Raw genomic sequence first — 23,153 nt, forward strand, 5'->3', positions numbered from 1 at the left:
TCAGTGGGGAGGCGTGATGAGCGTCTGCTGATCATGCTCACGTCTCGTTAGCATCCGAGAGGAAGCTGATGTTCCCAGTGAACCTGGCACCTGACAAATCCTAAAGCTAAAATGATGTTTGTTTATAAGCCATTAGAAGAAAAAAAAACATAATTAGAAATCTTGGAGATTACAGTCATGCCAATCAATCAGTTCTAGCTCCTTTCCAGTACACCCTAATTACCTCATCAAGATGTCTAAAGAGCAATCGATAGTAATTATCTGATTACTATAGATCTTCATTATGTCCAAATTATCTCCCTGGGATGTCTAGAAGAAGATGCATTGTAATCTGGGAGGTAATTGTACCCAACAATGTATAGCCGCGCCTATAAGCACCAGCGGATCCCAGAGGACGGAGCATTACCCATTTCCCGAGCAGTGAGGAGGGTCACTGGAGAAGAACCCTGATGCTTACTGGCCAGGACTTGAAGTCAGGAGGAAATAGCCCACGTCACATGCCGTCTGCTGGAGACAGCTCTTTCTGTCTTCAAAATACATGGTGGAGAGTTTTCTCTTGGTTTCTTGGGGTACAGGCAGGATTAGCCTCAGATCTTTTTATTTTATTTTATTTTATTTTTATTTTATTTTATGGTGTTTGGGCCATACCTGGCGGCACTCAGAGCTTACCCCTGGCTCTGTGACCGGGGATCACTCCTGGTGGTGTCTTGGGAAGGGGTCACTGTGAGAAGCGAGAGTCCTACCCACTATGCTATCTCTCTGGCCTCTTTAGCTCTTATCTCAGGGAATGTTCCAAGTGTCCCTTAACAACTCGGGTGCGAGACAAACACAATCTGCCCCTATTTTTAAACTGCATCTTCACTAACCAGGAGTAAGATGAAGACCTGGGAGAAGCTGGATCTTCCCTGCCCTCCACTGGTGAGGAACACTGCTTCCCACTCAGAGCACACCTAATCATCGATCTCATTCAGTCAAAAACCCAAGTATGAGAACTGCGGATGTGTCTCTACAAATAATGTATCTATGTGAACGGGCCATTTATGAAGCACTGCAACACTACATCAGGTTAAGTCTGATCTCAGAAAAACAGCGTTATAGAGCGTTACTGTCATCTTTGTTGCTGTTGTTGTTCCGGGATATATCTCCTTATTTCACTGGAGGGGTGTGACTTGGCTTTGGAGACCGTTGAATCCAGCAGCCTTTCTCCAAGGGCCCCGGGAGAGATCAGCCCGAGTGATGGATTCAACAAGAGCATCTTTGCCAGCCTTACAGGCAGCAACTGATACCATCACACCCACAAGGCTCAACTTCAAGGAAACAGAATAAAGGAAACAATAACCAACATGCAAATTAAAGGTCTTTATAGTCATTCCATGAAAGGACTCCTGGGAAAAAGAAATAAAAATCAATAAACAATTAAAACACACAGTTTCATGACTAACGCTGGGAGAGGTGCCCGGCCAAGCAGAGGAAACTCACAGTGCCTCAGTCTTGGGCTGAAAACTCTGTGCCCTCCCTGGGGGGGGGGGAATCCCACACCCCACAGCCGATGCTTACCAGCGACCTCTGAAGAGACGCGGAGTGAGGAGCCCCCCACGCACCAGGTTCCCAGGGTCCTCTCAGAGGGGGTCTGGCAGCCTCCCCGGGGCCCGCAGCCACCCCCGCACCCAGAGCGGCCCCCGTGTAAAGGGGCCAGCCTCACAGCTTCAGGACTAACCTCCGCAGAGATGCCCCGCCCCGTGGAGCTCACAGACACAGAGGACTCAAGCTGAGACCACCGGGGCCGCCTCGGCAGAGAACCTTCCCTGTCCCACGGACGCTGCGGCTCCTAGAATGTGGTACTCGACACCTCCCAGTTTCACAACACTGACAGTCCAGTAGGAGCAAAGAAATTAGACGGGGGACTCACACAGGAGTCAGCTGAAAGCACTCAGCAAAAGTAATAACACCGGCAGCCCCTGGCAGCCACGCTGGCCTTAATAACCCCACTGTGAGAGAGAGCAGTGCCCACAAACTTTCTGTTACGGAGCTATTTCTTGAAAGTCCCCCTTAGCCATTTGGTTGTGACAAGCAATATAAAATAAATTGTTCTGTGACTTGGAAGGGGCAGGCCTGGACAGGGTGGGGATCGGAGGACACGGCGGAGGGAAGGTCACGGTGGCGATGGAATTGGTGCTGTAACGTTGAATACCCGAAACAATCTCACAGAGCAACTTCATAAACCACGGCGTTTCTTAAAAACATAACAATCAAAATAAAAATAGTTCTTCGGCGACTTCAGTTACCAGGCAGGGAGTGCAAGGTGGTGGGTCTATCGGTTTGTAAAGGTGAGGGAGGGAATTAGGCTTTTGCTGGTGGACTTAGTATCGTATACACAAACACTGATTTATCGGGCCTTGGCACAAAGCATATGGGATATTATAAACTAAATTGAACTTCAGAATCGAAACACTGAACAAAATCAAGTTCTTGGTAACTGAAAACCCTAAAACCGCGCAGAAGTTTCGTGTCAGAAGACAGAAGCAAGAGTCCCGAGACTCGGACCCGGGCTGTTCGTCCTGGCCCAGGGTAAGTGATGCAGTATAGCCTATAGCACAGCTCACGCAGGGTTTTACTCAGAGGTTTCCGTGTGAAGACCTGATACTCGGCTTTATCTGGGTTTGGCTTGCCCCTGCTCTGCACTCAGGGTTCACCCTGGTGGGCTGAGGGGGGTTTGTGGGGTACTGGGAAGGAACCTGCCTGGCGGGAGACGCCCCAGCACCGCCCGTCCGCACCCCTCCTGCAGGCCGGGAAGCCCCGTCACCCGCCGATGCGTACGGACAAGCTAAGGCCCGAGTGTTGGGGAGACTCGCGGAAAACACCGGGCCCTGGAGAGGACCCCACAGCAGGATCAGCACCTTGGAGAGCCCCTGGCTCAGCTGGACACGCCAGGGGACACCAGGCTCCTCCCGCCCACCATGGACGCTCCCTCACTCCGACTCCGGGCCGGCCTGGCCTCCTGAGCCTGCCCCGGAGCCGGCTGGGCTGGACGGTGTGGCCCGTGGCCTGTGCCTCCCGGGCAGCCCAGACCCAGGAGTGGCCCAGGGGTCCCTGCACAGGCCCTGCTGGCGGCCCGGCCCCAGGAGTCAAGGGAGGGGTGAGGCTAGGAAGGGGTGAGGTGCTCAGGGAGGCCCCCAGCTCCGCCCAGGTGCTGGCAGGCCCAGGACGGCGCGGCCACCAGCCTACTGCTCGGCCAAAGTCCACACCCTGCCGGCCCTGGACAGCCGCAGCCCGTCCAGCCCTGTGACGTGGTCGGCAGGTGCCCACCCCCTGCCCTGACCCTCCTGCTGTGCGGCCCACAGTGCCAGTGGCCCGGGGCAGCAGGGGCGAGGCTGAGGGGCTCACCAGGGCCTGGCTTGGCTCTGCCCCGTGCCTGTCCACTGCTCGCTGCCTGGTCCCCAGGCTCAGCCTCAACTGTCCCGGCCCACACTCACCCCTCCTCCCGCACGCCAGCTCAGCCTCAACCCTCCCGGCCTCAACCCTCCCGGCCTCACCCCTCCCAGCCTCACCCCTCCCAGCCTTGCCCCTCCCCACCTCACCCTTCCTGGCCTCACCCCAGCCTCACCCCATCCCAGCCTCACATCTCCTAGCCTCACTCCACCCCAGCTTCATTCAGCCACACTCCTCCCAGCTCACCCCATCCTATATATCACCCCTCCCAGCCTCAGCCCATTCCAGCCTCACCTCTCCTAGCCTCAACCCATCCCAGCCTCACCCTGTCCTGTTCTCACCCTCTCCCAACCTGACTCTATCCTAGCCTCACCCCTGCCAGTCTCACCCAATCCTAGACTCACCCCTCCCAGACTCACTCCAGCCCAACCTCACCCCTCTCAACCTCACCCCTTCAGACTCACTCCATCCTTGCCTCACCCCTTCCCAGCCTCACCCCTTCCTAGCCTCACCCCTAGTCCTGGCATCACCCCTCCCAGCCTCACCCCTCCTCCCCACCCCTAGTCCTGGAGGCACCAGCTCCCCCTCCTGGGAGCAGCACCCCTTCCTCTCCAGGAGGGCCCGCTGTGTCCTCCTTCAGACTCTCCACCCACGGGGACCAGCCCGGCCTCAGTGTCCCCACTTCCCCTGCCTCCCCCTCGGGCCCCTGTCTAGAGAAAGGAACGGCCACTCAGCGGGCTCGGGCAGGGCGGCAGGGGAGAGCCAGGGCCTGCCCAGGGACCCCCTCGCACACGCGGCTGCTCTGCTGTGGGCAGGGGGCCATTCCCGCAGACAGCCTGAGTCGGAGCTGGGGGCGGGGCGCTGGGGACGGGCCGCTGGGGGCGGGGCACTGGGGCGGGGCCTCTGGGGGTGGGGCCTCTGGGGCGGGCCCTCTGGGGGCGGGGCCTCTGGGGCGGGGCCGCTGGGGGCGGGGCCGCTGGGGGCGGGGCGCTGGGGACAGAGGTGCTCTGGGAGGGGCACTGGGGCGGGGCCTCTGGTGCGGGGCCTCGGGGGGCGGGGCGGGTGCTGAGCAGCCCTAGCAGTCAGGGACGGGACTGCAGCCCCGACACAGAGGGCCCCGCGGTGCTCAGGGAAGCCCAAGCTCTGGCCTGGGGCAGGGCCCAGGGCAGCGGCCAGGCCAGCCGAGCCCCCAACCCCCCAGCGGGCCTGCAGGTGGGGGACGGGCTGGCGTTTCCTCTCCTGGGTCTGAGCTGCAGGCCCGGTGCTCCGGGGTTTCAGCTGTGCTCGGGAGCACTCCTGGGGCCCAGGGACCTGTGGAGGGGCCGGGTGGGGCCGGGTCAGCGGGGCGCAGGCCAGGGCTGGGCGCGGGGCCGTGGCCCTGGCCTGCGGCTCCCACCAGGCCTGGTCCAGCCCTGCCGCCCCCCCCCCCACCCCGCGAGCGCCGCCTCACGGCCGGGCCGGGCTGCAGAGCCCCTGGCCCAGGGGCGCCCGGCCCCCCACGCAGGGGCGAGGGGCTTCTCGGACCCAGGCTGCCGCCCAGCCCGACCTCGACCTCGGGGCCGGCAGAGCCCAGGGGAGGCCCCGCTCCCGGTGTCCGTGTCCGCAGCCCGCCCCTGCCGCTGTTCCCCCCGCCATCCCCCCACCGCCCCGCAGCCTCTGGCCTCGCCCGCAGGCTGGCCCCGCAGGACCTGACAGCCGGCAGTCCCCCCCCCCCCCCCCCCGGCCGTCCCTGCTGCCCACCCGTGCCCCGCCCACCCGGGGCTCCGCTCAGCTCGGCCTAGCAGCAGCCGGGCTGGCCCCAGGGCCGTGTGCAAACACCTCCCGCCGGGCCGCTGCTCCTGCTGCCCCCGCACCTGCCGCCACGCGGGGCTGAGTCTGAGCTGCCCCTCCGGGCCCCCCGCCCGCGAAGCGGAATGTCACGGGGCGTCGGGAGACGGGCTCGCCCGAGAGGGGCGTCGGGGAGACGGGCTCGCCCGGAGAGGGGGCGTCGGGGAGACGGGCTTGCGCAGAGAGGCCTTCTCTCCCGCACCCTGGCTGGCGCGGGAGGGGGGCTGCACTGGCTCAGAGACCCCGTCGCCCCAGCTTCTTTCCACCCAGAACACGCCTTTTGTATCTCACTCCACTCCGGCCCCAGGCCACGCCCGGCTGTGCCCCCGGGGCTTGGTCCCCAGCTCTGAGCTCGGGGATCACCCACACTTGGGCCGTGTGGGGTGCCGGGAACCCAGCCCAGTTGGCTGCACGCAGGGCGGGAAACCTATCCTGCACTCTCTCAGCCCCCACGTGCTATTTCTAGACCTTTCTATTAGTTTCTCTCTTTTAATTTCTACAGCAAGAAATTGGTGCATGTTTAGGAGCGTAAGCCCGCAGGATTCCTGGGCAGGGCTGCGGGCCAGAGCAGCGCCCAAGGGTGCAGGCTGCAGTGGGTGTCTGCAGGGCAGGAGACCTGCCAGCACTACAGGCCTAACCTGGGGGGTGAGGAGAGCGTTATCTGCCTAACTAAACCCCTGTTTCTCTTGTTTCCTTTGCCGCCTTCAAAACACTGAGTCCTTTTGGAGAGTCTGTTCCCAAGAATGTCACGGGTTTGGAGCGACATGCCAGGGGAGCAGGACACCTTCCTCACCCACAGGGCCCTGGCCCGAGTGACCGCCCGAACCAGCACCTGCCAGGCCACAGCGTCTCTGTGACCAGACCAGCGGCCCTGTGTTTCCAAACGCGCTGATCCAGCCGCCCTCCTTGGGATAATGAAAGTCAGCGAGTGCCGAGCTGGTGCCAGGAAAATTAATCACTTGGATCTCCTTCAAACTTCGGAGGGCCTTGGAGACCAGCTGGGCCCAGTGACCATGGGAGCCAGCAAGTTCAGGACACAGGGCTGGCAGTGGCAGTAAGCAGACTCAGACCTCCCTGACCTGGTGCGGGGACAGGGCCCCATCCCTCCCTGCTCTGCCCTCCCCAGCCCTGCCCTCCTGTCCCTGGTGCGGGGACAGGGCCCCATCCCTCCCTGCTCTGCCCTCCCCAGCCCTGCCCTCCTGTCCCTGGTGCGGGGACAGGGCCCCATCCCTCCCTGCTCTGCCCTCCCCAGCCCTGTTCTCCTGTCCCTGGTGCGGGGACAGGGCCCCATCCCTCCCTGCTCTGCCCTCCCCAGCCCATTGTGGGCGTTACCTGCCTTGACCCCATGCCGGGGACAGGACCTTGCGGAGTGAAACACCACAGGCGAGTTGTGACATTGGAAGGAAACAGAAGCAAACAGGGCGTACAGGGATGTGAACCCAGCGGGGAGCGCCAGTGACCCACTGGATCCAGACTCGGTGTGACTCTATCGTCAGCAGAGTCGACTCTGTTGCAGGCGCCCCCGGCTATGGATGCGGCCCAGGAAACCAGCAGGGGGTTCTCACCAAAAATCACGGACTCTCCAGCATGTGAGGCCGGCTCCCAAGCTGTGGGGCTGACCTCCTGGTCCTATCTCTACTACTCTTGGGTGCTGTCTCCCATTCTGTTGCGTTATATTCTACAGATGAGTGCGACCTTTCTATGTCTGTCTCTCTCTTTCTGACTCGTTTCACTTAACATGATACTTTCCATGTTGATCCATTTATATGCAAATTTCATGACTTCATCTTTTCTAACAGCTGCATAGTATTCCACTGTGTAGATGTACCAAAGTTTCTTTAACCAGTCATCTGTTCTCGGGCACTCGGGTTTTTCCAGGTAAAGGGTATCTACAGGACCAGCTTGGGTTGGGAGATGGGAACGGAATGCAGACTATAGATCACACACAATGGCCACACGATGCCTCTAGTGCAAACTACAACCCCAAAGGAGAGAAAGAACAAAGGGAATGCCCTGCCACAGAGGCGGGGTGGGGTAGTGGGGGTGGTGGGAGGGATGCTGGGACCATTGGGGTGGAGAATGGGCACTGGTGGAGGGATGGGTACTCGATCATTGTATGACTGAAATGCAAGCACAAAAGTTTGTAAATCTGTAACTATACCTCACGGTCATTCACTAATAAAATTTTTTTTTAAAAAAATCACGATTGCTGCTTCTTTGTCCACGTATGGTCTCCCATACCCAGCACGGTGCGGGCACCTGACGGGGGATGTACAGAGACCCAAGAACAGTGCACGCAGTCAGCCTCTGCCAATCACAGCACTGGGCTTCAAGTGCTTTTGTCAGAGACTTTTAAACCCCATCACCACGTGGCAGGCAAATGACTCTTCTCTCAGGTGCTGAAGTGCATCCCCCAGCATCCCCCTCCCCCCCTGCCGCCATGGCAGACCCTTCCTTCCTTCTTACTCTCTCTACTTCGGGACACTATGGTTTGCAGTGCAGACACCGCGGCCATGAGCTTGTCCCCTGTCTAGTAGACAGAGCAACCGAACCTTTGCTTCAACTCCTGGTTCTCACGTGTGTGGGAGAGACCACGGGGGAGGGGGGGAGGCCTTTGGGAGGGGTGGGCAGAGGACAGCGTTTAGCGGTGACGGCCGGTGGGGACGCAGAGAGACGGACGGGTTGGGAGGCAGTATTAGTAGGCTGCGTGCCGGGAAAGCAGAACCAGGTAAGGCTTTGTGAGCGAACAGGCCCTAGAGTTCCAATTCAAGTGTGGGCACGAGTGACTGTCTCTTCAGTAAGCGGGACGGACGGCTGGGAACTAGGATTTGGGACTTCTGCACTGTTGAAAGTCCGTAAGGTGTAGGGAAACCTTCTCCCTTGGTCATGCTTGATTCAGGCTGGGTCCCAGACACTGAGAATGTGTCAGTGTCTGCCTGAGAAGTGCAACCTGTGAAATGAACTGTGGGGGCCTGTATTCACTGCGTGAATCTCTCTGTCCATTGCTCTCAATAATGATCACCTGCATTTCTTTCTCTAATTAAAGAAATCAGAAAACTTTCATGTGAAACATTTTTTTGCATGATGGAGCTGTCGGTATCTATTGGGAGGTTAAGGGTTCCTGAGACTCAGAATCTCACGGTGATTTGACAAATAAAAATTTAAAAAGAACAGCAGCAACAACATAGTTTATGTGGAAGAATAAAAATATGCCTATGAAATATTTTAAATATAATCTACCTCTTCTAGGATATACTTGTATTTTTTTGCAGTGAATTTTCTTTAAATTCTTAAGTTCTGCCTTAATCAGACCCCATGGATCTCTTAGAAATAGTTTTCGCTGAGAAGAATAAGCCTAGGATTACTCTTGTCTGGTGCCTTAGAACAATCACACTTTCAAGGAATATAAAACAAGCAAACTTAAGCTTTATAGTACTGTGTGTTCGCATTATTATTTATGAAACAGCAGAAGTCCCACGGACTTGATCATCACAAGCAGAAAGGGGCAGGTACAGGATGATTCCCACAAGTGGGACTGAGCGACACAAGCAAAGGGGGGGTGAGAGAGGACTGACCCTCACAGCTGGGGGACGGGAGCTTGAGAGTGGGCGGCGGTGGGTCCCTAGGGAAGGGATGTGGGCACACCAGTCATGGTCCCGGGCGATGGAATCACGAGCAAAGAAACCGTTACCAGCGACTGGAAATCACAGAACCTCACTGGTCACTGTAAGAATGACCCCGGCCCCAGGCCCCTGACAGAGTCTCTTTCAGCCCCAGTCTCCAGCAGCAGATGCTCTGGCCAAGAGCCCCGGGAGGAAACTGCTTGCTTCTCTGGAGACTTCCCCCCGCCCCGGGCGTGCTCTGCTCTGCTCCCCCTCGCAGCACCCACCCCTCTCGGGGTCCCTTTCAGCAGCCCTTCCGCCTCACGGCCCAGGTGGCCCCTGGTTAGGACCCGGCGCGTCCAAGCACCCGCCTCCGTGTGGAAAGTTCTGCCTGTGCTCAGACCACCCGCTCACAGGCCGGCCTCCTCCACGCTGCAGGCAGGGGGCCTCGGGGAGGCCTCGCCCCCTTCTGTGCCGGGACTGCACCTCTGCAGGATGGGAGTAGCGGCAAGTCAGGCGTCTGCCGGGGGCGGGGGGCTGTCTGTCTGTGAAGATGACACCAGTCACCCTTAGCTCTTCTTTTGAACTGTCCTGCACACATGTGTCCAGAAGCATCTATTTCTACTATTTTCTAGAATAAAGTTCTTCACACGCATACCCAACATGTCTTCCCTCGACCCACGTCTCTCCAGCGCCCCATTATTCAGAACTCACCTCAGCTGCTTCCCGAGCGGCACGATCACCGGTGCCGCCCCTGTCTGTCAGAGGCCGGTGAGTCAGGACTGCCCACACAGAGCCACACGCACTGCCCCCTGGGCCACCTCACACCACCCCTTCCACCCAAACATCCGGATTATCCTCCCTTTGTGCGAGCAGCCTACGCCCCTCGTCCATTAGGGCCTCTTCAGATTTTCTCCAAAGTGCCCCAAAAAGCTTCCCTCTCCCAAAGGTCAGTAGAAACTCAGACTCATCCTTGGGGCCTAACACATTCTGTCCCTGGGTCCTTCCATTCCTCCTCTTCCATCCAACCCTTCAAAGCAGGCATGAGACCCTCCGAAGCTTCCCATGGGGTCAAACGGATGGCACTGATGGCACCGGCAATTAAGCTCATTTATTCTGCAAAGCGGCAGCCTGTTGTCAGATGCTAACTCTCCTCCTCACAGTCCTCGTAAAATGAATGGGGAAGCATATAAACGAAGTAGCTCACAGGAGGGACATAGCGTGCCGTTATGTCGGCGGGGGCAGAACGCAGCCGAGATAAACACGAAGCACACTATTTACCATCCCGGGCTCTCCCTGCCAAATTCTTCCTCTTCTTCTAAATTTTTCATTAAAAGGAATCAAGGAAGGTAAACAGAAGTAGCCCACGGGGCTCTGACAAAGGAAACAGTCCATTTATCAGCACAGCCTCAGAGAGACACTGCGCCTCGCCAGAGTGCTCCTCCGAGGCCACAGGCAGACGGGCGGACACACGTGAAGGGGCGTGTGCCCACAGGCCCGGCGGCTCCGGCGGGCACGCGGGCCTCGGGTGCGGGCGCTTACCTTGAGGGCGTCCTGGGTGTCGTCCAGGCAGTACGCGCGGATGCTGTACTCCAGAGAGGAGCAGCACACAGGCCCGAAGACGGCCAGCCTCAGGCGCTTGGCGGCCGTCCTGGCGGTGGCCTGGCCCACCAGGGCGAAGGCGCCGAGGCCCTCCGTGAGCAGGTGGCAGGCCTCCGCGTCCAGCTGCACGTAGCAGGGCGTCGTGAAGTTCTCCTCCCCCACCACCACCACGTCCTGCAGGGCGAGACAACGGTCAAGGCTGGGCCACAGGGGGCCCCTCCGGCCAGCGGGGAGGAGGGCTGGGTGGCCCGGCAGGCCCCTCCTCAGGCCCCGTGTTCCCTTCCTGCTCCTCTCACCTCTGTCCCACCACGGTCACGGTCGCTCTAGTTCCCCGGCTTCAGACGAGTAGCGAGCTTTACTCGGGTGCCCGGGACTCAACACTCTCTCAGCCTAACAGCCTACGTTGCTGGGATCGTTACAGTTCTGAACATCCACGAATCATTTCTTTAGACTTCAGTGTGCCTGAGTTTATGAACTGCAGAGGATAATTTATGGCTCTAATTTTCCTTGCTTTTCATTTCGGGGCCATACCCAGCGGTGCTCAGGGATCACTCCGCACGGGCCATGTGAAGTGCTGAGGATTAACCCTAGGTCGTAGGCATGCAAGGCAGGAGCCCCACTGCTGTGCTATTTCTTCAGCCTTCTGAGCTCTGAATTTCTTATTAATCCAAAAGAACTGCTTTAGTTCAGTTAAATTAGAGCATATGTTTTTCACTAAAAGTCTGATGGTTTGAAAAGAACAGAGGAATGGGTGAACACTCAGGATCACTCCGCTCCACGCCCGCCCCCCCCCCCCCCCCCCCCCCCCGCCCAAGGCTTTCTGCCCACTGCTTCCCAGAGCGACCGGAGTTATCGGCCTGGGTAACCCGCTGCTGGACGTAAGGGGAGCGCAGGCATGTCTAGGCTGAGCCTTTATCCATACTCCTTCGTTATCTCTCAGATAAAATTGTGAACAGCCAGCCCCTTAGACACGGAGAACGAGGGACTAGAGGCAGGTGAAAAGCAGGGCCTTGGGGTAGGCCACGGTTCATTCAACCACCTTTTGTTTTGCCAAATGACTCGACTACTCAGGAGTTCTCCTAGAGGTCAAGGGCAGGATCTGAACTCAAGGTCGCAGTTGCACGGAGTCCCTGCCACGGGCCGGTAGGCCTGGGTTCAGCGTACACTCCGGAGGGTGAGGAGCGTGTCTGGCGAAACAGCAAAGCCAGATCAAAAGCCCCGTTGGGCCTCGGTCTCTCAAAGGAGCACAGGAGTACAGAGCCAGTGGGAACAAAGCAGCTGAGCTTTCAAGAGAGGCGCAGAGTTCAGAGTTTTATAGGAAAATCTCCAGCTTTTAACTTCATGAAGAATTTCAGATGAGGAAAATAAAAGCAAGAACCAGGAGCCCCTGCCTTGGGCTCGTCCTTCTCTGCAGAGACACGGCTAGTCCTGCTCTGCTTTCCGGCACGGCCATCCGTGGGTGCGCTCATCACCAGTGGCTGCTCCTCAGGCAAAGGGGTCACCAGCCAGCAGGGGCCTGAGCACCCAGCAGCACGCAAGAAGCATCTCCAAGCTGCAAGGTCACGATGGCAAAACAATGCGGAAACTCACAGGGTTAGCGAGTGACCTCGCTGGCCAGGGGGATCAGACGGTAATGATGAACCACACAGCCGCTCAGATAAGGAATTCAGAATGGGGCTGTTAGAGATGCATAAGGAGCTCAAAGCAGCAATGGAGCACTCCTCCAATAAAATACGAGAGAAGTGAGAGCAGAAATGAGGAAAATACGAACAAAAGTACAAGCGGAAATGACAGGCTGGAAAAACCTGGTAGGTGGAGTGAAAAACTCGCTAGAAGGCCAAGCATCAGCGTGACAGCGGCTGAGGACAGAATCGGTGAGCTCCAAGAGGAGGCGCTGAGGGTCTCCAGACAACAGCAGGAGATGGGAAAGGGGCTCAGAACAAACCAACAGGTACCAAGAGAAAATCAGGATGAAGCCAAGAGGAGTAACGTAAAACTCACTGGAGGCCAAGAGGGACAGGACGAAAACCCTGATGAAGAAGCAAGTGTCCAAGCCACCATTGCTGAGAAGCTCCCAGAGCTGAAGAGTGTGCGCACCCAGGCTCAGGGCTCACCCTGAGGGTGCCAGTTAAAAGAAATCCAAGTAAAATACTCCAAGACACATCCTAGTCAGAATGACGAAAACCATAGATAGAATTCTGAAAGCAGCAAGACCGAGGAAGGAAACTGCTTATAAAGGAGCATCCTTAAGATTGACAGCAGACTTACCTGATAAAACTCTCCAGACTGAAAGACGACAGGGGGAGATTGTGAAAAACTCAATGGAATGAATGCCTCACAGAGAATACTTTACAGCCAGACTCTCATTCATACTTGAAGGAACAACATGTGGCTTCATAGGTAAACAACAGCTCGGGAATGTCATAGATTCAAAGCCATGGTTACAGGAAAAACTGAAGTTTACTTTAAGACAAAACAAGCCCCTCAAACTCCTGAGGTAATATGGGACATAACCCCATGCCAATAATCTCTCTCAATATCAACAGGCTAAGCACTCCGATGAAAAGACACAGATTGGCAGGATGGATCGGAGAATTGAACCCAACATTCTGCTGCTTGCAAGAAACACACCTGAGCCATCTGAGCAGTCAGAGCAAACTCAACTAGAGAAGAAAAAACACTTCAAACCAGACCCGACACAGGGATGCGGGACCCCTCCTGCTTCCTCCCACGAGGTGGACGTAGACAGCAGGAGTCACTGAGTGAGGGTGCACTGCAGAGAGCCCGCATGCGGCCAGCAGGAACTCACGGCCCAGTCTCTGCCACAAGGACACAGGGTCAGACTGGCCTTGCCTCTTGTCTTATGCCTTTAAAATATGATTCAAAGGGGCCGAGAGATAGGACAGTGGCTAAGACGAATGCCTGGTGCATGGCTGCCCTGGGTTCGACCCCCAGCATCCCGTATGGCCCCCCGAGTACTGCCAGGAGTGATCCCTGGGAGCACAGCCAGGAAAGAGTAACCCGGAGCGCTGCCAGGTGTGGCCCGAAGCCACATATATGTATGACTCTGGCCACTGTTACTCTTCCTAATCACGTCCAGCAGGGGACGTGGTGTGGACATGAGGGTGCAGGCAGCCAAGCTGGGGTCACACAGTTAGAAACTCAGGAACCCTTTCAAAGTGCATCCTTTTATGCTTAAATGGAATTAAAAGGAGGCCTGACAAAATCTATCTGAGGCCTTCAGTCCTGAAACCAGGTCTGCGAGAAGCAATCCCTCATGTGGCCCAGTTTAAAAAATAATATTTTTGAAAATATGTTTTCAAAATTGCTTAACAGAGAATAATATAACTTTTAATTTGTTCCTCCATCACATAATAGTTGATTACTTAAGTGATAATAATGGAATATCCCAAATTATTTCATGTATAAGGCATAAACTCTTCTGGTAAATATAACACGTTCTTTCATACTTACTTAATTTTAAGTACTAACTGTTGGACAAAACATGCTCAGTTTAAGCCACTTCTGGGTTAATAACAACAGCCACAGAGTAAAAATGAAGATGTCATGAGACACCTAAGAACTGCACCCCTGTTTACCTTCCTGGGTGCCAGTAAATGCCTAACATTTTCTAATCCAAGTACAGTGCTCCTGTACTTGTAGATGAAAACTAAAGCCATGTGTTCTTTATCCCCCGTCCTAAGAGACAGGCACGCGTGTTCACAAAGGGAACTGCATGCACACGTGTGTCCTTGGGGCCAGCGAATGCTCAGTCAGTACTGCTCTCTGCAGTGGCTGTCAGTCTGAGACACTCAGGAACTCGCGGCCCGCCTATGTATCTGTTTCCCCCACTTCCCCCTCCATCCTTTCTTCTCTCTCTCTGCTTCTATCTTTCTCCTACAAGCTTGGGTTCTACCCACGTAACGTTTCAGAAGGAAGCCTTTTGGTAACGGCCTCGGTTTCCCAGGGCGGCCCCGCTCCCTCCGTCTCCCCCGACCACAGCTCACCTCCCACTGTCCCTGCGGTGTCTGGGTCTTGAGCTGTATCTTCCAGTCCTCGGTGTTGGGGTCTGCGCAGTGGTGTACCGTGAGGATGACAGGGCGGGTGAGCAGTGCGCCAGGAGGCCCGCAGCTCACCACGGGGGTCAGCAGGGTCTGCGTCTCGTCCACGGGGGGCCTGGGGAGAGCACAGACGCGCATCAGAGGTGGCGGAAAGGTAGCTGCTGACTGTGTACAGAGAGTCTCGCTGGATTTTGGCACTGCGCCTTGGGGGGGTGCGGGGGGCGCCAGCATTAAATGAGAAGACATGTGCTTCAGCCCAAGCCTTTGACCCCACAGGCCGGAGGCTCTGTGAGAACAGGAAGCATCCCTGTCTGATCCCTCCCTTCAGAAACACATCCGCCTTCCGCAGCGGCCTTTGAATTCCTGCACGGACTTTGAGGATGGAGGGAGAAGGGAAAGAGGCCTTGCAAGGCCCCGTGACCGGTTCCTCTGATCACACTCGCCATTGAACTCACGGGTTATTTTTACCACATCTGTGTTGTTAGGATTTCACACGAGAAATGCTTCCAAAAGTCACTTCAGAATAAGGACACGTCGGGCTAAGGTACTTCAGGATGACTTTCAGGAAGGGTTTAAAGTGGCGATCGACTCTCTCTCAAAGGTGGCCAGGAACGGAGAGAAGTGTGTTTCTTCAGCACTTGAGCACGACATCTCTTACTCCGTGTTCAGGAAAAACGACTGGGAAAATCCCCTTTAGATGTCTCGGAGCATCTACCTTTAGGAGACTGCGTCCAGCACTGTGGGTGGATGGACACAGTAGCTGTGTGAGGCAGCTTCCGAGTGCTGAGGGGGTCTCAGGGTGCAGCCGACTCAAGAACCAAACCCATTTCTGTGGCCCATACAGAGAGGAAGGGCCGGGCCTCCCTCTCACTCAGACCAGGAATCTCCTACAATACGTTGTGCTGGAAAGGCCTCCAGACCTATTTACCGCCGGGAGAGACGCAGCTGCTGACGCCAGGCTGTCACACACACAGTGCCATCGCTTGGAACACACACAGTGCCATCGCTTGGAACACACACAGTGCCTTCGCGACACTTTCCTCTCGGTATCTGAGACGCACTTCCATTTCACTTTGGCACAAAATGGTTTAAAAAATGTAGAGGTCATTAACGCTCTCTACAGATCCACGAATACATCTTATCCCAGACCAATTAATCTTTTACTAATCTTATCAACTTCAACTAGGAAATCTTGTGCTCTAGACACCTCCCTTGATTTTTATTTCCATTTACATATCGAAGTCTGTTACTTTCAACATCTTCACTGAAGTGGGGCATCTCGCAATAAGTAGAACTCAAATAGAGAACGTAAGGTTGAAACTTTTAAAATTTAGTTGTAATATGCAGCTATATACATAGCACTCAAAACACTGCTCCCTTAGCTTATTCTCAGTCAAGTACTTATAAATGTTATTTAGAAGGCTTAATTTAGATGAAAAGACAAATAATATACTTAAGCATTTCCAACCCTGCAACTCCATATGGTCCCCCAAGCCCCGCCAGGAGTGATCCCTAAGTGCAGAGTCAAGAGTAAGAGCTGAGAACCATGGGTTGTGGCCCCAAACACACACACACAAACACACACACACACACACACGAGAAAATGACATTTTAGGAAGGTGAAAGGATTTGTTAAATTAACAACTCTATGTAGTTTTAACACGAAAGGCTTTCAGGTTAATCTACAATTCTGCACTTGTTACAATGGCTTTTGAAATTATATAAAGAAATTTACATTTACCTATTTAATTTCATCTTAATAGTGTAAGGGAAAAATTTTGGACCATTTATTTCTTAAAGCTCTGTCTTCTCTCCAAATCTTGGCTACCTCCTCCACTCTCCATAAACTGGATACACCTATTTTTCTGTTGTCATTTCAGTCTCTGCTAACACTGTAATGCAAGAAGGGGGCAAGGAGAGACATTTGCAAGGATCCCACCTGACCTCTCTCCAGCCTGACATCAATACCTTTGAGTAATTTTGTTCTGCCAGAACAAACATATTTTGGTGGTATTATCCAGGTCACAGCTATCCATGTCATTCACGTGGGTATTATAAAGGACATACAAAACTCTCTCACTGTGGTGATGGCCACTTACATGGAGTTTCTCTGGTCTTTCTCTGGCTTAAATACCACCGACAACAGCACTGAAGTGTTAGTCTTACCTACAGAGTCCCTTGGTTTTATGCTAAGTAAATTGCAGCAACTATTATTTTAAAACTAACATTTGGGTGACACTTCTCCATGGATCTCTTGTTTCTGCACAATCTTGGTGGCCCTCGCAAGGCTGCCCAAATGACTGCCATGGAAAATGCCGGAGTGGAAATCTCAGGCAGATAGGGCCGGCTTGTCCGCTTCCCGTTCAAAAATATCCTGGCTCCCCAAAGCCAGCATCTCTTTCCTTGAATGCGTACCAAGAGCAGATGCCATCTGGCCCTCCTGGTGTCACCCTTCAGAACTGGGCTCATGATATGGCACAAAAATGATGAGCCTCTAGACGGTGTCATTTCTTTAGCAATAACCTCTCCTTTATCTCAGACCCAGGAGTTGTCAGACAAGTACAAGCTGGCAGCATATTGGCAGCTCACAAGTCAGGGAAACATCAGGTATCTCTCCATGGCGGCCGCGATCACCGGTTCTCAGACTCATTCAAACGTGGCTTGTCATTGGCTATCACTGTTTATTCTCGAATTCGGAAATTTCACTGGGCACTCATCAACTTAGGGCCTTTTCTTTTCTTCTGTTTATAAAAAAAGTAACGATCTCCCTTGGTGTTTAGTGTCTATATTGTCACTGAATAAACCGAACATGTATTGCATACGCTTATGCATGCTAACACACTCGTCTACACTGAGGCAAAACCCCCTTTTCTCCTAGCTTTATTTCCTGCAAACTCTCCTTGTCCTCCTTCCGGTCAGTGCAAACTTGATTCCCTGAGAACATGACCAAAGGTCCAGCATTGTGTCAGCGTTCATGTTACACTACCTAAGGAGGAACCTTATTTCACATTTGCTTCTATTTTCCTTAAGAGGAGGTGGGGGATGCGGAAAGCAAAGACGCGGGTAAGTTTTGTTGCTGTTGTTGCAAGTGTGTTTTGAGAAGTGAACATTACACTTCGAAGGAAGGACACTCCAGTGTCCCTCACACAGCCGTGGGATTGGCAACATCTGTCTCCCAGTCTGCTGTCACAGCCGGTGCTGGAGGCAGACGGAGGAGGCTTCTTCTCATCAGTGAGTTGGAACAGGACGGAGAGGGCTTCCTGCTGGGCCGAGAAGCTGTCAGACCTGAGCTGGCCCAGCACACCCCTGGCATGCAATATTGATGGGCCTTTCTTGGAGGAGGAGCAGCAAGGGAAGGGAGAGGCAGGAGGTGTCAAAAGAATTTATTAACCCAGTGAGGTGCAAGAATGTAATGAATAGGGAAGTGGTGAAGTGGAATTCTTAACAGGGGATGGAAAACAAAGAAGCAAACGGAGATAAGACCCTCCCTGTGCTCTCGAGATGAGAGAAGCAGCACTGAGCCCGGAAACATTTCCAGGCATCTACAGAGCTGGGCGGGTTAGGAGTTCACGACGTGAAACCAAAGTCTGTGCTTAAACCCACATTTCCTTGATCTATACCGCAGACAGGCATTAAAAAGCATAAAACGAAAAACTGTATGTTGAGTAACAGTTTTGCAGCTTGGAGTCCCCTGTGTGTCTCTCGTGTTATGGGGACCTTTAGAGCAAACTCTTGCAGCAGAAGGGAAACTGAGCAGGAAGGAAAGAAATAGCTGCAGAGGCAGAAGTGAAGGAGACATGAGAGGTTTAGAGGCTTTCCCAAGACAGGGAGAGTAAGCGTGGGGTGGACCCCACGGCTGAGAGGGCAGTGAGAAGGGTGGCTTCCTGCCCCGCCACCGTGTCCTCTGTGGGCTGTTGTCAGAACCTCTACTCAGAAGTACAGCATTACTACACTCCCCCAGTCCCGTCAAGCCTACCTAGAGGAGAATGAGTGGAGTATCAGACCATCTCTTTCCCAGACGCAGAAGAGAGTGTGAGGCAGAAACACCCTTTCCCGGAGCTGCAGAGCTCAGCTCGGTCCACCCGGCTCCACATGCCAGCCTTTCAGTGTCTCCCACACAGAGTGGATCCAGGTGTGTGGTGTGGAGAGGCTGTTCCTCCCACTTGCTGGAATGAACGGCCATCCTGACCCCTAGAACAAACCCTGGACTGGAGCAATAGCACAGCGGGGAGGGCATTTGCCTTGCAAGCGGCCAACCTGGGCTCGGTTCCTCCATCCCTCTCGGAGAGCCCAGCAAGCTACCGAGAGTATCCCGCCCGCATGGCAGAGCCTGGCAAGCTCCCCGTGGCATATTCGATATGCCAAAAACAGTAACAACAAATCTCACAATGGAGACGTTACTGGTGCCCGCTCAAGGAAATCCACGAACAACGGGATGACAGAGCTACAGTGGAATGAACAGGCTTGGAACTGCTTTCTTGACAAGAATTGACGTCCATCTGCCTCCTACTGAACATAAGATGCAGCCACCACAACGCCTTCGGGACAGCAACAGACCCGGGGCTCAAACTGCTTTTCAAGTCTTGGTTTCACACGTCACTGGCAACGTGGTGCTTGGACTCTCGGTCTTTGGCAATGAACGTATATTGGTCTGAGTAACCCAATCCTCAGGGGCTACTCCTGGATCTGGACTCACATCTGACTCCTGCTGGGTCTCCAAGGCCCTACGGGGTACCTGGAACTGAACCAGGTCAGCAGCATGCAAGGCGAGTGTCCTGCACACCGCAGCTGCCGACCCACTAACCTGCCTAACTCATTTGATATCCAATGTGCATACATGTAGACAGACATGTCTGAAGTTTCATTCTATATACTCAATTGAGCTTTGCACATACATGTCACTTTGATGAATAGCCATCATTTACCCCAAACAGCTCAAAATCTATCCCTGGTTTAAGTCAGAATAGCTAATTTTTTTGTACCTGACTGAAATGTTACATCTTTGTGGTTTAACTTTACTCCGTTTGTACTTAGGTCTTATATCACTGACCTAAGTGAGACGCACTAACAGCCCAATAGAACTCAGTCATAGTTTTACTTTAAGGATGTTTGTTCCTTATAGTAATGAACATCTCCTTATAAGGATCCAAAGGAGGAGAATCAAGCTTCCTGGGCAGTTTTCTTTCCCTCATGTGTAAATGGATCTGATACTTTACCACACTCACCTCTTAACTGACTGAAAGTGGTAAACGTGTGACCTTCCATCAGGAACGTACGACCTTACCCCCCAGCTGCCGCCCCCGCTTCCCTCGGACCACAGTGCTGCACCAGGGCTGCTCACCTCCCTGACTTTCTCTAACCTTATTCTCCCCTTTTGCTTATAATTTTTTTATGCAATATAAAAAACTGTTTTCCTTCCACTGAAAGACTCCGCTTCAGGGTCAGCCCGGCGGGAGAGAACCTAGCTGGCATATGTCAAGTCCAGGACCCGGTCCTTGGCACGCAACGAACACAGACTATTCATGAACCATCTGAATGGGCCATTTCTTCCTCAGGGTGAATTCAGTAAACACACCATGGAGAATATTGAGAGAAGGCTTAAATATACTCCATCCTGCTCCTTGGACCTCACTCCATGCCCCCTTTCAGTTTCTTTCAGTCTCTGGGTCTAAGGAAGGCGGGCCTGTTTACTGAGTTCCGCTGAGAATCTAAAATGCCAGCTACTATTTCACTAAGTTTCAGATGTACTAAGCTAACTAGGGACCAGAGGAAAACAGGCAGGGCGAAGCAGTGGCCCCAGGGGGAAGTTTCTAGAAGGAAGCAGGGTCCCCAGAGTAGAACCCTCTCAAACATGCCGCCCTCCCTGCCCTCGGTCTCCCCACCTTCCGCATCCTTCTCCAACACAGAATGCTCCCGTCCCGGGTCACAAGAACACAAGAGGGCAGTCCTGCCCATCCGAGGGCAGCTTCAGCAGACCACCCTCCCCAGCTACCCCCACTCTTCCCGTCCTTCTCTACAACGAACCAAGTTGCTACTGAGTTTGCACCTCCAGCCCCCTGCTTCCAAGCTTGACTACCGGACAACAAGAACCCGAGCTCACTTTGACACAGGTACCAAGTCACAATGAATGAAGACTTGAGCTGGATTATTACCGACATAAGAAAAGTTTCCCTCTATCCTAACAGAGTGCTTTAGCATTTATACTTGGTAAATAAAATCATTGTATTAGCTCCTCACAAATAACTCACACCTTTTCTTCTGAGATTTCATTCTTAAAAAAAAAAAAAGGCCATCACTGTCTTGGGTGGGCTGGAGTGATAGGACAGTGGGTAGGGCATTTGTCTTGCACATGGTCAACCTGGGTTCGATTCTTCCGTCCCTCTCGGAGAGCCCAGCAAGCTACCAAGAGCATCCATCCTGTACGGCAGAGCCTGGCAAGCTACCCATGGTCTATTTGATATGCCAAAAACAGTTACAACAAGTCTCACAATGGAGATGTTACTGGTGCCCCCTCGAGCAAATCGATGAACAACAGGATGGCAGTGACAGTGACAGTGACTGTCTTGGATTGACAACAATAATAATGTTGTTTTTCTCTTGCTTTACATTTCAGGTTTTTGTTTTTGTTTTTGTGCCACACCCATTAGTGCTATGGGCTTTTCCCGGCTCTGCCCCAGGGATCACTCCTGCTGGTGCTCGGAGGACCATCTGGGGTGCCAAGGATAGACCTGGGCTAGCAGGTACAAGGCAGGCCTCCCGCCTGTTGTAATATTGCTCAGGCTCACGATTACACTTTAATACTGTCTCTGTCGGCCTCTTTCTCCACCTTGGAGCTGTCTGTACCTTTGATGTTTGCACATTGCATTTAAAATCATGTGATTTGTGGGTGAAATCAAAATGCCGCGATGCACATGTAAGCCTAAGATAATGTCCTGATCTGTAGGAGTGCGTGTGTGAGAGCATGTGTGAGAGCATGTCTATTCAGCTCACGAAGGTCCACCCTGTGCTCAGTGCCCGTCAGATGCAAACGTTCTCTTCAGTTTCCCTCACCGGATCCAGCCATAGGTAAGAATGCTCCCAGTGCTCTTTCCTTGGCCCTCCCCTTTACTGCTTCTGCGGCTGCTCCTGGGACTCCCCCCCCGGGTATCCCCACTTCACATGCAACACAACTCCCACGTCTCCAGCTGGAGGCGTCCACTGCAGCCGGAACGCCGGGATGCAGCCTCCCCACCCCCACCCCTCAGCCCCACACGCCAGCGCCCGCAGCCGCCTTCTGAGAAGACTCAGTGGACGCCACGTCCAGCTCGCTGTGAGACGGTCGGGTCAGACTCTCGCTTCACGTTTCCCAGACAGCAGCGCTGGGGGTCCCCTTCTGGCTCCTCCGCCTGCCACTCCCCAGACAGACCCCCGGCTCCCCTTCCAGGCTGCTGCTGGTGGACCCCAAGGCTCTCCGGGTTCTCCATGGCCCGACAGTACACGAGGACGATCGTAGGCGCCTCCATAGTTGGGACGTCCACTCTGATCTCCGGCCCAACCCCCCCTCCCCCATCTTTTAAGAGAAGCTTCCGGCAAGTACGGGAGGCAGGACGACAGGGGAAAGGACTTTCCCAGCTTCTCAGATTGTTCCCCAAGAACTGGCCAAGGGCAAGACTCCCGTCTGGGTGGACGTCTGTGTCAGACTGGTCCCGACGGCGGCCGCCAGCCCCACGGGCATCCGCACCCAGAACCGAGATGTGCAGTGCAGGGCGGCGGCGGCCCTGCAGCTCTCCCGGGCAGGGCCGGGCCTGCGGGTGCCACCTGGCGGGGCAGGTGCGCCTCGTCCAGTCGCCTCCTGGCCCCCCAGCAGCTCAGGGCCTCCTGGGCAGTGACCAGGCCCTGCTGTCCTGGGGACCGTGCTGCAGGTAAGGAGCCTCACGTCACCCCCCACGCCTCCCCGCCACAGGTGGCCAGCTGGCCCCTGCCCAGTCTGAGGTGCAGTGGAGGAGGTTGGGGGCAGGAACCAGAGACCCTCCGCGTCCGCCTGCAGTGGCTCCCGGTGACGTCCATCCACAGCCTCGCAGGGACTTCTCGAGGGGAGAGGGCACGGAGGGGCAGCGGTGACCCGCAGGAAGCAGCTGTGTCAAGGCCTGGGCCAGTGGTCAGCACGCAGGCCCAGTGCAGCCCGGGTGGGCTGGGTTTCAGGCACCAAATGTTCCCCCTGGGGGCTCCCGGTTAATTCGGGGCCCGGCACTGGGCCAGGGGCTCACCTGGCCGAGAACGCCCAGCGGGGCCCCTGGACTGTGACCGCAGCTCTGTCTCCTCCACCCCCAAACGAGGCGCCGTGGAGTGAGAGCCCGGAGACGGGCGGGGGCTGCGGGGAGCAGGGCGGGAGGGGACCCGGCTCCCCACGTGCCAGGCTGGCACACGCAACTTGGTTCCCGAGGCCTCGCTGCTTCCCCGGGCGGGCTGTGGCCACACACAGGGACCCAGTTGTCCTGGCACTGAGCACTCCTCCAAGGACGTGGCTCCACACAGCTGCCCTGTGCCAGCCGGGCGGAGACGTCCGTGCATAGGCCGGGCCTTCCGGGTCTCTCCCCGTTCCAGGGCCTTTTGTGCGTGTCCCTCTGGAGACCCTGAGGTCCCTCTCAACCGC

At 54.9% G+C, this 23,153-nt stretch overlaps 1 protein-coding gene across 2 annotated transcripts in view; it reads right to left on the minus strand.

Moving 5' to 3' along the window:
- The window catches only part of UNC5C (unc-5 netrin receptor C), a 370,789-nt gene that overhangs the window by 18,013 nt on the left and 329,623 nt on the right, over positions 1-23,153 (minus strand). For both annotated transcript variants that reach the window (XM_055139055.1, XM_055139054.1), the window contains 2 exons: positions 14,468-14,636; positions 10,401-10,634 (listed from right to left, as the gene is read on the minus strand). In XM_055139055.1, coding sequence (XP_054995030.1) covers positions 10,401-10,634; positions 14,468-14,636 — 403 coding nt within the window. The remainder of the gene's footprint in view (positions 1-10,400; positions 10,635-14,467; positions 14,637-23,153) is intronic.

The sequence above is a fragment of the Sorex araneus genome, chromosome 5 (assembly GCF_027595985.1).
Source record: "Sorex araneus isolate mSorAra2 chromosome 5, mSorAra2.pri, whole genome shotgun sequence".
NCBI classification, from domain to species: domain Eukaryota; kingdom Metazoa; phylum Chordata; class Mammalia; order Eulipotyphla; family Soricidae; genus Sorex; species Sorex araneus.